The sequence below is a fragment of the Pipistrellus kuhlii genome, unplaced genomic scaffold (assembly GCF_014108245.1).
Source record: "Pipistrellus kuhlii isolate mPipKuh1 unplaced genomic scaffold, mPipKuh1.p scaffold_m20_p_6, whole genome shotgun sequence".
Lineage (NCBI taxonomy): Eukaryota > Metazoa > Chordata > Mammalia > Chiroptera > Vespertilionidae > Pipistrellus > Pipistrellus kuhlii.
Genome location: NW_023425562.1, coordinates 24292888 through 24309194, shown reverse-complemented (window position 1 = coordinate 24309194; position 16307 = coordinate 24292888). Strand labels below are relative to the sequence as shown.

Here is a 16307-nt window from a genome sequence, read left to right as displayed (position 1 = left end):
CAGACCGACGCTCTATCCACTGAGCCAAGCCGGTTTCAGCTCTTCAAAGGTTTTAATGCTGCCATTCCCAGTCTTCCAGTGTTTAAGTTAGGCTCTGCTCCTGTTTGCCACTGTCATCTGAGCCAGTTCCCAACAGTAAACCTACTGTCTAGAATCACACAGTATGTTTTAGGACTCCATTTGGAGAGCATTTTAGGCGGTATTGGGTTTAGAACCTCATGAGCTTTGTTTAACTTGGTAGTAATAAAGAAATGTTTATCCCATAATACTGCCTTGTCCTACTTCATTGCCATTATGCATATTTATTTACATAGTCAAACAAGCAGCCTACCTCATTTTATATCATGAGGTTTCTCCTACCTGGAGGAGAGCTTTAGTCTGTGGCCTGGGTGTAGTTGACCTGTTCTCCCAAGTGTTCAGGATCACAGGGAGGCAGGACTGACTGCCTGAGAAGGGCTTCAGAGAGGAGCTCAGCCATCCTTTTGCAAAATCTGATTCTGGATATAAAACAAGTGGCCCAATCCATTCTCCATTTGGTTCGAACCCCAGGCCTTTGGGGGAGTTGGCTGGTGATTTGGACATAAAGTTGGAATTTACTTGGGTTATGACAATGGTCCAAATTTTCATCATATTGTCCTTAAGTGGTTTTCGTATAAACAGACTGTAGGTCCAATAGTTGAAGAACCATGTCAACAGGAAGTATCTGCATGCTGCTTCTGACTCAGGCACTCTCCTAAACCAGGTGGCTGTTCCTCAGAACACTGTCATCTCTCTAGGCTGACCAGGTGGCCCTGTCAGAGATCTAGGTCAGTGAGAAATCCGCCCTTGCTCTGAACCTAGCGTGGCAATGTATGATGAGAAGCTTGCACTGGTCACTAGTGTCTGGTGTTCTTTTGATTAAAAGCTAGCTTTCATCTATTGTCTCTAGAATGTGTGCTTGTTGTCTATCCTTTATCTCTGTCAGGGCTTTTTCTTTGATTTTTGAGGTATAAATAAAACATAATAAACAAGCTGTTTGGTTGGTGTTGTTTTTTTAGATAAACTATATGCAGTGAAATGCATAGATTTATATATACAATTTAGTGAGAAATCATCTCTCTATATTCACCCCCAGACTGTTCCCAGAATACATAAATGTTCATTTTTATAGTGTGAATTTTACTTAAATATCTACCAATGTGACTACCATCTGGATTAAAATTAAAATGTCTGGGGCCCCAGAGTTCACACTCAGTGTTACCCCTCATAGACACACATACTCACATTTACTCTATTTGTCTGAATTGTTTTAGATACTCTGGTAGTGAAATTTTTTCCTGATTCTGAAGTCGCTTGTCTATGGCTAGCTCTGTAATCCATCTCATATCCTCTGGCTTCCCTCACTCCTGGTGCTTCTACCCCAAGGAATAATGTTTTGTCTCCCACAGATCTGGGACACAGCAGGACAGGAACGGTTCCAGTCTCTTGGTGTGGCCTTCTATAGAGGTGCAGACTGCTGCGTCCTGGTATTTGACGTGACTGCCCCCAACACATTCAAAACCCTCGATAGTTGGAGAGATGAGTTTCTCATCCAGGCCAGTCCTCGGGATCCTGAAAACTTTCCTTTCGTGGTGTTGGGAAATAAGATTGACCTTGAAAACAGACAAGTAAGTGCTAAATGTGGTGGGAATCGTAAATGTGGAGGCTTATGAACCTACTCTCATGTAGGTTATGGCTGTTGGATCATAGAAAAGGCTGTCTTTTAAAAGTGACTGCTAAGTTTGGGATGGCAGGTGCTGTTTTCAGCTTTGATTGGTATAATGCCACATGCCTCATGCCTCAAGTATCAGTACCCTGTATGTCTGTGTGCCCCTTCAGGGTTGGGGGGTGGGGGGTGGAGGAAGGAATGGCTAATGAGTTACGTGCTCAGCCCTTGGAATGGGGTTTTGCTGTCTAACTTGGTAAAGGCATGCCATCTTGGCTTCCCTGTGGTGAAATAGGGACTGTGAAGCCTGCAGTGGTGTTCCCTTTGAAGTCATGCCCGCAAAGCAGCAAGTCCATGCTGTGGTGCTGCCTGGGCCACCTCTCATGGTCTGCCCTAGGAAACAATTTGACTTGAGGCTATGTGGCATTTTGTAATTTGGTCTTTGGGATTTAAAGACAGAATCACCCTGGCAAGTGTTACTAACTGGTTAGAACCTCGGCTCACAAGCCGCATCCAACCCTTTGGCTCCTTGAGTGCGGCTCTTCCACAAAACACCACGTGCAGGTGCACACGCACAGCGCGATTGAAACTTCGTGGCCCATGCGCAGAAGGTGATTTTCGGCCTGGGCAAGTCTATTTTGAAGAAGTGATGTTAGAGCACACAAGGGGCCAAAGAGTTGCAAGGACCAAGCCTGAAACCTGGGCATGTGCCCTGACCAGGAATCATACTGCAATCTCTTGGTTCATAAGTCAACGCTCAACCACTGGCCCATGCCAGCCAGGCTGCATTGTTAATTTGAAAGTATTTCCTCTTCTGTGAGAGACACTTGCTTCTAAGGGACCGTGTGAATTTGAAGGGTTCTGTGCTAAGCCCAGAATTGTTCTAGTATTTTCACGTGATAGTGTGAGCTACCCTTAAACCAGCAGCCTGTAAGGATCAGGGCACAGGAGACCTGGTTTAAATCCCAATGCTGACCCTGCTGGCTCTGATATTGGGCTATTATCATTGGCCTCTGAGCCTCAGTTCCTTTTCTGCACTTAAAAGGAGGGAATTGGGCCTAGCTGGCATGGCTAAGTGGTTTAGCATCAACCTATGAACCAGGAGATTGTATTTCAATTCCCAGCCAGGGCAAATGCCTGGGTTGCAAGCTCGATCCCCATTAGGGGATGTGCAGGAGGCAGCTGATCGATAATTCTTTCTCATCATTGATGTTTCTCTCTCTCTCCTCTCTGAAGTCAATAAAAATATATTTAAAATAAAAGGAGTTAGATTTTGTCATTCTCAAGTGCTCTCCCAATGCCTCAAGGACCTATCTAGATCTTCATTGGTGTAGAAGATAGCTTTGAGCTTTGAGTAAAATTACTCTGGATTACTTTCATGTATCATTTCTCTTGGGAACATAGACTTTTTCTTAATCATAGCTAGGTTTATTTCTGACCGTTGATGTCTTTTTCCTAAGTAAATTAGTCCTGCTCTTGTACCTGAAAATGGGCTGGGGTAGGAGGACAGAATTAGAATGTGAGAGGCAAGAGTGTTGTTGAGAGCTGCAGAATTCTTTGGTACGTTGGTGTGTGGCACAGGTGACATAACATTAGCAGTAATGGGGAAGGGACTGCAGACCTTAAGATCAAGCTGTTAGGCATTTCCTGAAACCCCAGGAGAGACGATTCATTTCTTCCTGGGCTGGCTTCTTATTCCCTTCACAAGTTGCTTTTATGTGTAGCAAAGGGTCAAAAGCCATGGGTTGTAGACAGAACGAGCTTTGAGTTTGAATCCTAGCTATACAATGCATAGCCAGCAGGTCTCTCCATCCCCAACCCACTGCACATCCTCATGCCTGAAGCGTTTCCTCACCTGTGCTACCTGTAGACTAGGGACTAGAATCCTCCCTGGGAAGGATTGAGTCAGTGCTAGCTGCTTCTAATGTGAGTACACATACCCCTGCTTCCTCTTCCAGGTGGCCACAAAACGAGCACAGGCCTGGTGCTACAGCAAAAACAACATTCCCTACTTTGAGACCAGTGCCAAGGAGGCCATCAACGTGGAGCAGGCATTCCAGACGATTGCACGGAATGCACTTAAACAGGTGGGTCTCTGGCAGCTGTCTGGCTCCCTGGGTGATGACTGGCCATTGACCCAGATCCTGCCTGGCTTCCTTATTCTATATCTTCTTTCCTAGCCGACTCTCTTTTCCATGTAGCTAGGAAATGTTTATATGGGAAGTAATGGCACATTGTTCATGAATAACCTGAATGATGCAGGGCAGTGAGGACTTCAGCGGAGGCTACCCTTGTTTGGCTGGGCATGTTCTCGTTGTCTTCCCATGCTAAGGAGATCAGGCCACTTGGGAGGCCCCTGGTAGGATTACTCCTTCTGTTTATGGAGGGGATAAACTTGAAATTGAATCCCAGTTCCATCCCCCATCATCAGATCTAGTTGATCATTTATGAGCTTCCATCTCCTCATCTCTAAAATGAGAACAGCAGGTTTGCACAGTGGTTATACTGATTAAATGAGATGGACTTTTGTCATCAGAAAGGTTAACCAGAAGCTCTAGGAGTTGTATTCCTTGAGTAAAATTTTCCTGCATTTTCCTTCTTGTGTTATTCACTCAGTTCCTCACAGATAAAATGGTAGGTGTTGTCATGGGGGAGTTGAAGGTTTTTCATTTTAGCAGCTTCATTAGGACCAGTAAGGCAGTCATGAAGCACTGTCAGTCATGTGTGGTAGTTAGGCACGGATTGAGGGGTTGTCAGAGGTGAGGTGCACATCGGGCAGGCAGAGAACATTTGAGAGAGCACATAGTGGTGGTAAAGGGCCAGCGGGTTCTCCTTGCTCCAGGAAACTATAGATGGCAGCCGGTCTTAGAGAGATAGGGCTTCTGGACCTGTGAGCAGGGAGAGATTTGGAATGAGTTGTCCAAAGACTAGGGGCATTTATTCCATAATGAAAGGGACAGCCCTCTCCAACGAAGAATTGGTCCAACCAAAATGCCAGGAGACCCCACTGAGAAATACTGATACAGCAGGAAGGACTGACCAGCCTGACCAGGATGCAGGCTGCCTTTTTGTCTCCTTTCCCCCTGCCTTTAACCCACTCTCACACTTAGATTAATAACCTATTGTTTTTTTCTGATTGCATGCAAAACTAATATGTATGAGAAATTGTTTTCCACCAGTTCCCTGTTGACTACCATCACTGTTGGAGTTTTTCTCTTTGAATATTGCTGTTTCGATAGCCTTACTATATTGCTTGTATTTTATAAACTAGCCTCTCAGGGGTGAGATTGTTAAATTTAAGAGATATATCATTTAAGAGATGATACCAGATTGCTTTCCCCGAGGTTAGTAATACTTTAGTTCCCACTAGCAATGCAAGTTTTCTTTTATCTCCTTGTCAGCAGGTGGTAGGCATCATCTGTAACTCTGCTGACACTCTGCCAACCTTTGGGTTTTATAGGTAGCCAGCACAGCACTACCTGGACACCTGTCAGTTCTCATGAGCTCTTTGTGAACTGAAATTAACTTCACCCGTATTGGAAGTAATTTTCCCCCAACTCTGCTGTTTTATATACTATATATAAAGTATAGTGTATGTATATAGATATGTATAGATACATACATCTCCTTATACATAGGGAAAAAGTAATTTTTTAGATAGGTATGTCATTTTAAATTTCTGGGTTTCCTATATCTAGCTCACGTATTTTCTTATTCAGGTGGAATTTATTTTGGCTTATGGCAGGAAACAGAGACTCACCTTTTTCTTTCAGAGGGATAGCCAATTATCTCAAATATTAGTAGGTAATTGTTAATTAAACCATTTTCCCCACTGGGTTGAAAAATTACCTTTGTTATATTAAAATACACACACACACACACACACACACACACACACACACATATTTATCCCTCACCCCCAGTCTTCCCAGTCTGTTCTGTTAAGTTATCTGTTCTTTGACTATCATTATAGTATGTTCTGACCAAGTCTCCCCTCACAGTCCTGTTTATGTATGGGTTGTTGTTGTTGTTGTTTTGTTTTTTGTTTATTGGCAATTTTGGTACATTTTCCATTTAGACGAAGACTAAGGATTTTATTTTAGTTCTACATTTTTCTTTCCTCACCCTTCCCGAAAATAAAACCTTACTGAGATTCTAATTGGAATTGCATTATAGCTGTTGTATTAGTATCTTCCGGGGGCGATAACAAAATACAGACTGAGTAACTTAAACAACAAAATTTTATTTTCTCTCAATTCTGGAGGCCAAAATATCATAATTAAGGTGCCAGAAAATTCTTTTTCTCTTCATCTCTTGCAGACTGCCACCATCTGCCTTTGTTCTCACTTGGCCTTTCCTGTATGAACATGCAGAGGGGTGGGAATAGTGGGGAGAGACAGAGAACTCTGATGTGTCTTATAAGAGCATATTATCTTGTCAAATCAGGGCCCACCCTTACAATTTCACTTTAACCTTATTACTTTCTTTTAATCCAAATACGATCACATTGGGTGTTAGAACTTCAACATACTCATTTTGAAGGGATACAAACATTCATTCTTTAACAGCTATTCTAGGCCTTGTGTTATATGCTTCAGTGAGATTTTCTAATTTTTCAGAACCTTTGCCTTTCATATTAAATGTATTCCCAGGTACTGGTGGGAATGTGAAATGTGCAGCCACTTTGGAAAACTGTTCCTCAAAAAGTTAAACATAAGATAACCATATGATCCAACAATTCCACTCCTAAGTATATACCCAAGAGAAATGAAAACAGATTCACACAAAAACTTGTACTCAGATGTTCATAAAGTGTTATTTATAATAGCCAAAGCATGGAAACAGCCCAAACGTCCATCAAATGAAATGTACAAAATAGGCAAATCTGTTAAGAAAGTAGATAGGTGGTTGGCAAGGGTTAGGAATGTCAGGTGGAGACAGGGCGCTTGCTCGCTCTCTTTTTTTTTTTTTTTTTTTTTTTTTTTTTTTTTTTTTTTACTTACTATAGCTATTGTAAATGGAGTAATTTTCCCAAGGGAACTTTTAATGAATAGAAACATTCCTGCTTCAAACTCCAGATCCTAAGAACAGTTCCTGGCACACTGGTTGGTACTCAGTGCTTAAGTGACAAATAGTTTTCCTACTCTAAAAAGTAGAAGCCTGCTTGCCATTGGAAAAATGTTAATTCATCAAAAGTCCCACTAAATTGCCACAGTCCCTCTGTACCACATATGGTGATAAAATTCATCCACAGCCGGTTTCTAAACATGCAGCAATTGGAAACAACTCTCCTATACCTTTGGGGGTAAAAGAAAAGACACCCTAAGTCCAGAAAACTGAGTGGCAAACAGAGAACTGGAGGAATGTTTGGAACCGAGAGGCAGCTAGCGCTCGGCTTTAGCTCACGGTTGCCTGTAGCGTTGCCCAAGTCCAGGCATCTTCTTTTTGTGTTGGTGAAAGCACCTGTGAGCTGGCTGTGGTCTCCCAGCCGCCAGATTGTGATCTGAGGCAGGGCCTCAGTCCTGAATGCCCAGTGTTGATTACTGCTGTTCCTGTGAATTTCTCTCTTCACATTGTCCTGGAATTATCACCAAACCTTTCTTCCTCTTCCTCAGCTTTTGAGGGATGGGTGCCTTCTGCCAGAGCCCTCCCTTCACTGCTAGGTTTGTCCCCACTCTACCCGCTGTGCCCAGGTGGAAATATGCCACAGGGATTCCCCAGTGCCTTGAGTAACAAACCTTTCTGTGTCTCTATTTACCAGGAAACGGAGGTGGAACTGTACAATGAATTTCCTGAACCCATCAAACTGGACAAGAACGACCGAGCCAAAGCCTCGGCAGAAAGCTGCAGTTGCTGAATGGGCAGTCCGAGCAGAGCACAGAGCCCTTCACAACCAAGAACACACTTAGGCCTTCCAACACAACTCCCCTCTCCTTTTCCAAACAAAGCATACACATAACGTAATCTCATATCCAGCTGCCAAAAGAAACCCCACCAAACACACTCACCTCTCCATACAACACACACACACACACACACACACACACACACACACACACACACGAGACACAGCAGACAGACTCCAGCAGCCCAGGCCTGTGGTGACTCCATTAGGGTCTGCCCACCCACTGCATTGCCCTCATGTGGCAACAGGATGGGCCGGCTGTAGAAATTGTTCTGGTATAGAGTTGAATCAGAAGCCTATTCTTTTCGTCCACCAGGGAGAGAGAACTGTTTACAGTTAATCTGTGTCTAATTAGTTATCTTGATTTTTTTTTAAAAAACGGTCTTGTGATCTTTTTACCCCATCCCCTCCCCCCTCTGTGAAGGCTATCACTTGGGAAGGCTGGTGCCCCATGCTTCATTACAGGCTCACACCCAGTCTGATCAGGCTGAGTTTTGTATGTATCTGTTAATGCTTGTTACTTTTAACTAATCAGATCTTTTTACAGTATCCATTTATTATGTAATGCTTCTTAGAAAAGAATCTTATAGTACATGTTAATATATGCAACCAATTAAAAATATATAAATTAGTGTAAGAAATTCTTGGATTATGTGTTTAAGTCCTGTAATGCAGGCATGTAAGATGGAGGGTTGAACCCTGTCTGGATTGCAGATTGTTACCAACTCAGAATTCAGAAATCCAGCTAGAGGCAGTATTCTGTACAGTAGGCACAAGAATTACGTACGCCTTTTATCAAAGACTTAAGAGCCAAAAAGCTTTTCATCTCTCCAGGGGGAAACCTATCTAATTCCCTTCTGTATCTAAAATGTTGATACAGAAGGTTGATTTGCATAATACAGTGGTGTGTGCAGTGGATAAACGACTGTTGTTAAAATTCTCATTCTTTTTTCCCCCCCCTGTTCCACACTTTGAAACTTCCCATTAGATCAGCATCCTGCTTATATGAGGAAAAGGAAAATCCTAACAGATCTGTCCTAGTGATTTTACCTTTGTTCTAGAAGGCACTCCTTTCAGGGTTGTGGCATCCTTAGGTTAGCAAACCTTTTTCTCCTTTCCCCCCCCTTCTCCCCAATATTGCCCGTTAATGCTTAACCTGTTTCTTTGGTATGGAACCCTGGCAGTTTTGCGCCCTCCCTAGGATCTGCCCCTGCATTGTAGCTTGCTTAACGAAGCACTTCCGTTTTTTCAAAGGTCTACATTCTAGGGTGTGGGCCGAGTTCTTCTGTAAAGAGATGAACGTGATGCCAATAAAATGTAACAAGAGCAAAGACCATCTGCCTTTTCCCTGTCTTTTTTCCTCCTAGACCATTGGCTCAGCAGACACCATGCTAGCTAATCATAACCAATGCTTCATTAAGCAGAAGAGCCCCCCATAACTGGGTACATGTGGCTCTTTGAGACAGACAGGCCTTCTTATATCCAATCCTGTAGTACCTATCCCTAGTTTGGTTTTTTGTTTTGTTTTGTCTTTTTAATCATGGTATTGAGGGAGGGGTGTCTGGATGGAAAACATTGGCCCTTTCAAGGAGCAGCGACAAACTGCTGGTGACCTGTGGACCAGGCACAGCCCGAATATAACTTAGCCTTTGTGTTGTATTGTGTTTTGTTTTTTAATTGGTGTATTTTCTGGTCCTTAGAATTACATAGTTCTGGATTTCTGATCTTTTATAGGAGAGAGATTTGGCAGTGAGGCCCTGTATTCTAGCATATGTAAGCCACCAACTGCAACTGAAGAGAGGCCACCTAGAACCAGTTTTATAAAGTACAGTGTTTTGGTCAGTGGGTGAGTATAGGTTTTGCAGAATTGCCATGTTTACATAGCTCTTGGATTCTACTTTGGTATAGAGTTTTGGGTTCTCAGGCTCCTCAGTTGGTTTCTTGTTCCTGTACTTGGTTCATACTTCTTGCATTAAAAATAACATTCTTAGGAGCTCACCATTATAATTCCACCATGGATAAGGGTTTATGGTTTAAATCTTCTATGGTCCCATTTCCTGAGCTGGGCCTAACTGGTGTTCTGTTTGGCTTCTAGAGAAGTAACAGATCCTCTTCAACTTCGGGCTATGGTATATGGACCTGGTTTGATGCTCAGCTCTACAAACCAGGCTTTTGTTCCTTTGGTCTTAACCTTGAACATGACATGAAAATGGAACTTGACTTCTGATCTTGACCATCATTCTAAAACTGATGATCATTCTAACATTAACCTACTTTACCTTGAAATAAGCTTGAATGTAACCTTGTAGGTGGCCCTGATCCCATTAAATAGTTCACCCTAATTTTAATCTTGATCGTAAACTGACCTTGACTCTGATCTTCACCCTCATCTTGTTACTGAGGCCATCCTATAAACATGGTCCCCTTGAAATGCCATTGAAACGGACCCTTGCCCAGCCAGCATGGCTCAATGGTTGAGCAAATATCCATGAGCCAGGAGGTCATAGTTCAATTCCTGGTCAGGGCATATGCCTGGGTTGTGGGCTCGATCCCTGAGAGGGGCATTTAGGAGGCAGCCAATCAATGATTCTCATCATTGATGTTTTTATCTCTCCCTCTCCCTCTCCCTTCCTCTTTGAAATCAATAAAAATATATTAAAAACAAGATACGGACCCTAATCAATCCTGACTGAAGTTAATATTCAACTCTGCTTACACCCCAATCTGGGACTAATCAGCCTAATATCCCATCAGCCCAATGACTTTGATTTTATCATTTATACCTAAATTGTACACATACTCACTATGCTCATCTAAATTTGGTTTTATCTATAGTGAGAAGCAATGGCTATAACTGAAGTTGGCACTAATACACTCTTTTTCCATATTCCTACTTAGATTCACCATAAATGTGCTTTTGAAAGAAGTCCATTTGCTTCACCAAGCAGTAAGGATTATTTTCAGTTATACTACTGAGGTTCATTTGCTCTACCTCCCAGAAAGAGTGTGAATTGAGATGAATGTGTGTTGCTATATTTACATTCATATGTTTGCTCTAACAATAAGTCACTTTTTAATATATTTATTGATTTCTGAGAGGAAGGAGAGAGAGAAACATCAGTGATAAAAATTGATTGGCTGCCTCCTACACACACACACACACACACACACACACACACACACCCTGGGGATCTAGCCCGCAACCCAGGCATTTGCCTTGACTGGGAATTGAACTGTGACCTCCTGGTTCATGTGACCCCTGAGCCACACAGGCCCGGCAGCAATAAGTTACTTTTGAGAAAAATGTCTGGGAATGGATTTGTTGCACAAACACAAACTCATTTCAATACTTCTGCTGGTTTGATCCAAACTCGCAGTATGGGTGTGAAATACTGCTGTGCTTACCTTCATCTCAGTTTATTCCAACAAGCTATGGATTTGATTATGTGAAGTTGTCCTTAAAATTGATACTTATGACTGCATCAAAATAAAAAGCTTCTACACAGCAAAAGAAACCATCAACAAAACGAAAAGGGGGCTCACTGTATGGGAGAACACACTTGGCAATGATACATCTGAAAAAGGGTTAATATCCAAAAAATATAAGAAATTCAAACAACAAGACAAGCAATGCAATTAAATAATGGGTAAAGGACCTAAATAGACATTTCTCCAAAGTGGACATACAAATGGTCAAGGGACATGAAAAAAATGCTCAAAGTCACATCATCAGAGAGATGTAAATTAAAACAACGAGGGACCACCTCACACCCGTCAGAATGGCTACCATCAACAAATGACAAGTGTTGGCGAGGATGTGGAGAAAAGGGAACCCCCAGTATACTTGCTGGTGGTGCAACCATTATGGTAAACAGTATGGAGTTTCCTCAAAACGTTAAGTATGGAACTAGCATTTGACCCAGTGATCCCACTTGTAGGAATATATCCTAAGGAACCCAAAACACCAGTCAGAAAGAATGCATTCACCCCTGTTCCTAGCAACACAATTTACAATAGGTCAGATCTGGAGATAGGCCAATTGCCCATCAGTAGATGAGTATAGAAATCTATGGTACTTATATGCCATGGAATACTATGCGGCAATAAAAAAAAGAATCTCTTTTCAGGTATCGTGGAGGGACCTGGGGAGTATCATAAGTGAAATAAGTCAGAAAAAGACAAGTATCACATAATTTCACTTATATGTGGAATAAGTCAGAAAAAGACAAGTATCACATGATTTCACTTATATGTGGAATCTAAGTAACAAATTGATGAACTGACTGGATCCAGAGACATGGAAGCAGGGGATAGTGTGTGGAATCTCAGAGGGAAGGCGGGGAAGGGGGGGTGGATGGGAGATAACCAACCAAAGATCTTGTATGCATATATGCATAACCCAAGGACACAATAAGGTGGTGAAGGCCTGGGGTGCAAGTGGCCCGGAGGGGGTCAATTGGGGGGGGGGGGGGGAGGAGGGCATGTGTAATACTTTCAACAATAATGAATTCTAAATTAAATAAAAATTTTCATTGACCCTTATTCTGACTCAGATCATCCCACCAGGGTATACACTCAGTCACTGATTTTTTAAAATACATTTTTATTGATTGCAGAGAGGAAGGGAGAGGGAGAGAGAGAAACATCATCAATGATGAGAATCACTGATGGGCTGCCTCCTGCACGCCCCAACAGGCCAACACCCTATCCACTGAACCAAACCGGCTAGGACCTCAGTCACTGATTTTAACCTTGAACTTCTTCACTCCAATCTTGTCCTTCATATCCTGGATACCCTGACCATTATCCTCCTGAAGTGACGTATTAGCTTTGAAATTAACCTAGAATCTGACTTTGATCCATTAATGTTCTGATTGTCTCACCATTTTTTAATTGAACTTGACCTGGAATGTGATTTCACATTGATCTTGAACCTTGCATACTGATAATCACCCTGACTTTATAACCCTTCCTGAACTTGAAATTATCGTGAACTTGATCTGAAATTTGAAAGTACCCTGAACCAAGCCCTAATTTTGACCTGTGTTCTTCTTACCCTATTGTTCTTAGCATATTTTGCCCTCATTTTTAACTCTTCCTTGAAACCTTGACTAATACTGAACCAAATATTGACACTGATGCTTTTCATGACCTTGAACCTTAGTCTAAAACATTCTAATCATTGTCCTGGCCATGTAATGCCTTAAATTATCCTTGATCTTGAATCTGCCATCCTGTCACTGATGATAGGCCTGATTTTGAGCTGCCCTGAACTTAAAATGATCTTTTAAATATATTTTTATTGACTTTAGAGAGAAAGAGAGAAACATAAGGAGAATCATTGGTCAGCTGCCTTCTGCTGCCTCCTACTGGGGAATGAGCCTGCAACTCGGGCATGTGCCCTTGACTGGAATCAAAACTGGGACCCTTCAGTCCACTGAGCCAAACCGGTTTCAACTACCCTCACTTTTACCGCTGCTATTCACTGCCACACTTTCAACTTGATTGTGAAGCCAACTCTGATCCTGACCATGACTTGCTCTTCTAGAGCTTTTTCCTATGGCATCCCCTTTCCGCTGTCACCTCAAGATCCCGTTTTGTTGTTTTTCATGGGCTCTTTTGTATTTGATAGGACATCTCTTACAAACACCACAGATTGGGTGGCTTAAACAACCGAATTTTATTGTCTTACAGTTTTGGAGGACAGAAGTCTGAGATCAAGATGTTGGCAGAATCTATTCCTTCTGAGGGCTTCTCTCCTAATCTTGTAGATGGGCATCTTCTCCATGTCTTCACTTGGACCTCCTTCCGTGTGTCAGTCCTAATCTCTTTTAAATATCATATTTTTAATATTTCAATTTCATTTGACATAAAATACTAGTTTTAGGTGCATGTAATCTCCTTATCTTATGAGAGATCTTTGTGGCACCAGTCACATGCAGAGAAAGGTGTCCAGGTTAGAGCTTACCCATATGTCCTTATTTTAACTTAATTACAACTTTAAGGAGCCTGTCCCCAAATACAGTCACAATAACTTTTACTTTCTTAAAGTTGGCCTTTTGCTGGGCTTCCCCTTTCCAAGAATTAAAAACTTGTTAAGGTACAAAGTACCCTCTGTAACGGGAAAAAACTACTTCATTACTTGTCAAAAATTGGCTGGGAGAAGGTTCCTTTCGCAAACCTGGCTGTATATTGGAATTATCTGAGAGCCTGGGCCTTCCTCAATTTACTGAACTTGACAGCACTGGTGTGGCGGGGCCCAGGTGCCCTTCTGAAACCTCTCCGAGTAATTCTAAAGGGCAGTCAGAGTTGAACCGCTAGAAAAATATTTCCCTAAGTATTTTGAACAACGATAATGTGTAAGGCTCATTATTGTTTCATGACAGAAGATTTAGCCTTTAAAAATTAATGAGCCAAAACCGGTTTGGCTCAGTGGATAGAGCGTCGGTCTGCAGGCTGAAAGATCCCAGGTTCGATTCTGGTCAAGGGTATGTATCTTGGTTGTGGGCACATCCCCAGTAGAGGGTGTGCAGGAGGCAGCTGGTGGATGTCTCTCTCTCATCGATCTTTCTATTGTAACTCTCTATTCCTCTCCTTTCCTCTCAGTAAAAAGTCAATGAAATATATTTTTTAAAAATTAATGATCTCGCCGAGACCGGTTTGGCTCAATGGATAGAGCGTCGGCTTGGGGACTGAGGGACCCGGGTTCGATTCCGGTCAAGGGCATGTACCTTGGCTGTGGCATATCCCCAGTAGGGGGTGTGCAAGAGGCAGCTGATCGATGACTCTCTCTCATCGATGTTTCTAGCTCTCTATCTCTCTCCCTTCCTCTCTGTACAAAATCAATAAAATATATTAAAAAAAAAATTAATGATCTCTAACTCCACCCACTACCACCACTGTTGTAATTCTGCACATATTTTTGACCCACTCCCCTACACACATCTAACCAATATTTAAAATGAGAATATGCCATACAAAATCCAGTTTTCTAGCTGCTTTTAAAAAATGGGAAGAAAATACAACACTGATCTCATTCGTGAATTCCTCATAGTGATCAGTAATTGAGGACCCACCTTATTTAAAACTCATCTGCCTGGCTCCTGTGTTTTAAGAAACAGAGCAAAATAAAAAACCAATATGTACTTTATGTCAATCATAAGAAATGCAGCATTCATTAAAAAAAAACAAACCACTTTACTTCAGCATATTAAAAGCCATTATGAAAACCTCCACAGCAAACATCACATTCAGTGATGAAAGACCGAAAGCCTTTTCCCTGAAACCATGCATGGCTCCTTACAAAGCTAATAAAGGAGCTGGAGAATTGTATCCAGCATCCATTGCCCTGTAAGATGGCAGGTTGGCAAGAGACAAGAGGTTTATTTCTATTCCTGCTTTGTGTGTTTCTGTGTGGGAAATGAGAAAATCCCTTCTCCTTTGTTAGGTAAGAGGAGAAGCCTGCGGGACTGCTCTTCACATGCCCGTTACTGTGTGCACATGAGTATGGTCCTGGGGAAATTGTGGCTGTTATATTCCTTTGGAAGCCAAACTGAATCTGGAGGAGGCAAGGGCTCCCTGAAAAAGGCGGTTCCTGAGCCGAGCACTGGCGCACCTGAGTGCCATGCTGGGTGATGAACAAGGGCAGGTTGCTAGTTAGCACATAAGCCAGCCAAAAAGTGGCCCAAGAACTAGTTGCCGCTTTTTGGCACCGCGTTTGGAATGTCAGGGCTGGCTGTGCACCTGACCTGTGGAGGTTGCCCGGCGTGCACTGCCCGTGCTGTACTGCCTCCTCCCCGGATCTCTGGTTCAGTGGTGCGAGGAGAAGCCTTGGAGAAATTGGCCTCCACATCTCTGGGGAAGACTTAGAGGCAGAAAAGAGCACCTGGCAGTCACCCTGGCGATGCCGAGTGGGGCTGTTAGCGGTGAGAGACACCGAGGGCCTCGGACCAGCTCCTGTCATGGGTCTTCTCCTTCCAGGCTGGGTTCCCGCGTCAGTTTGTAGAGTTTTTGGCCAGCTGCTGCTCCTCAGTGAGCAGGTTTCCTGGCATTCATCAGGAGAACCATGCCAGGAAGCTAAGTACGGGAGGGAGGGGCTCATAGGCTCATGGGACAGACAGCCCTGGAAATGGAGGAATCTTTGGGGTCTGCACAGGAGGTGTTTAAATGAAGTTTCAGTAAGATTGTGGGCAGCCAGGGTTGAATCTGCACTGAGGTCCAGGGTTATTGAAAGACAGGCAGCCTGTGGGCCAACCCAAAGCTGCAGACATGTTTTGTTTCACCTCATACAATTTTTTATTTAATCTGAATTTTAAATGCTCAATGTTTAAAAGAGATTATTGCCCTCATCGGTTTTGCTCAGTGGATAGAGCGTCGGCCTGCGGATTCAGGGGTCCCAGGTTTGATTCTGGTCAAGGGCATGTACCTTGGTTGTGGGCACATCCCAGGTAGGGGTTGTGCAAGAGGCAGCTGATCAATGTTTCTGTCATTGAAATTATTAATTCTCTCTCCCTCTCCCTTCCTCTCTGTAAAAAAAAATCAATAAAATGCCGAAACCGGTTTGGCTCAGTGGATAGAGCCTTGGCCTGCAGGCTGAAGGGTCCCAGGTTCGATTCCAGTCAAGGGCATGTACCTTGGTTGCATGCACATCCCCAGTAGGGGTGTGCAGGAGGCAGCTGGTTGATGATTCTCTCTCATTGGTGTTTCTAGCTATCTATC

General features: G+C 42.9%; 1 protein-coding gene across 2 annotated transcripts in view; it reads left to right on the top strand.

The window, feature by feature from the left end:
- The window catches only part of RAB7A (RAB7A, member RAS oncogene family), a 37096-nt gene extending 28173 nt beyond the window's left edge, over window positions 1-8923 (top strand). For both annotated transcript variants that reach the window (XM_036419474.1, XM_036419475.2), the window contains 3 exons: window positions 1428-1646; window positions 3643-3771; window positions 7446-8923. In XM_036419474.1, coding sequence (XP_036275367.1) covers window positions 1428-1646; window positions 3643-3771; window positions 7446-7541 — 444 coding nt within the window. In that variant the 3' untranslated portion in view covers window positions 7542-8923. The remainder of the gene's footprint in view (window positions 1-1427; window positions 1647-3642; window positions 3772-7445) is intronic.
- The last annotated feature ends 7384 nt before the right edge of the window (window positions 8924-16307 follow it).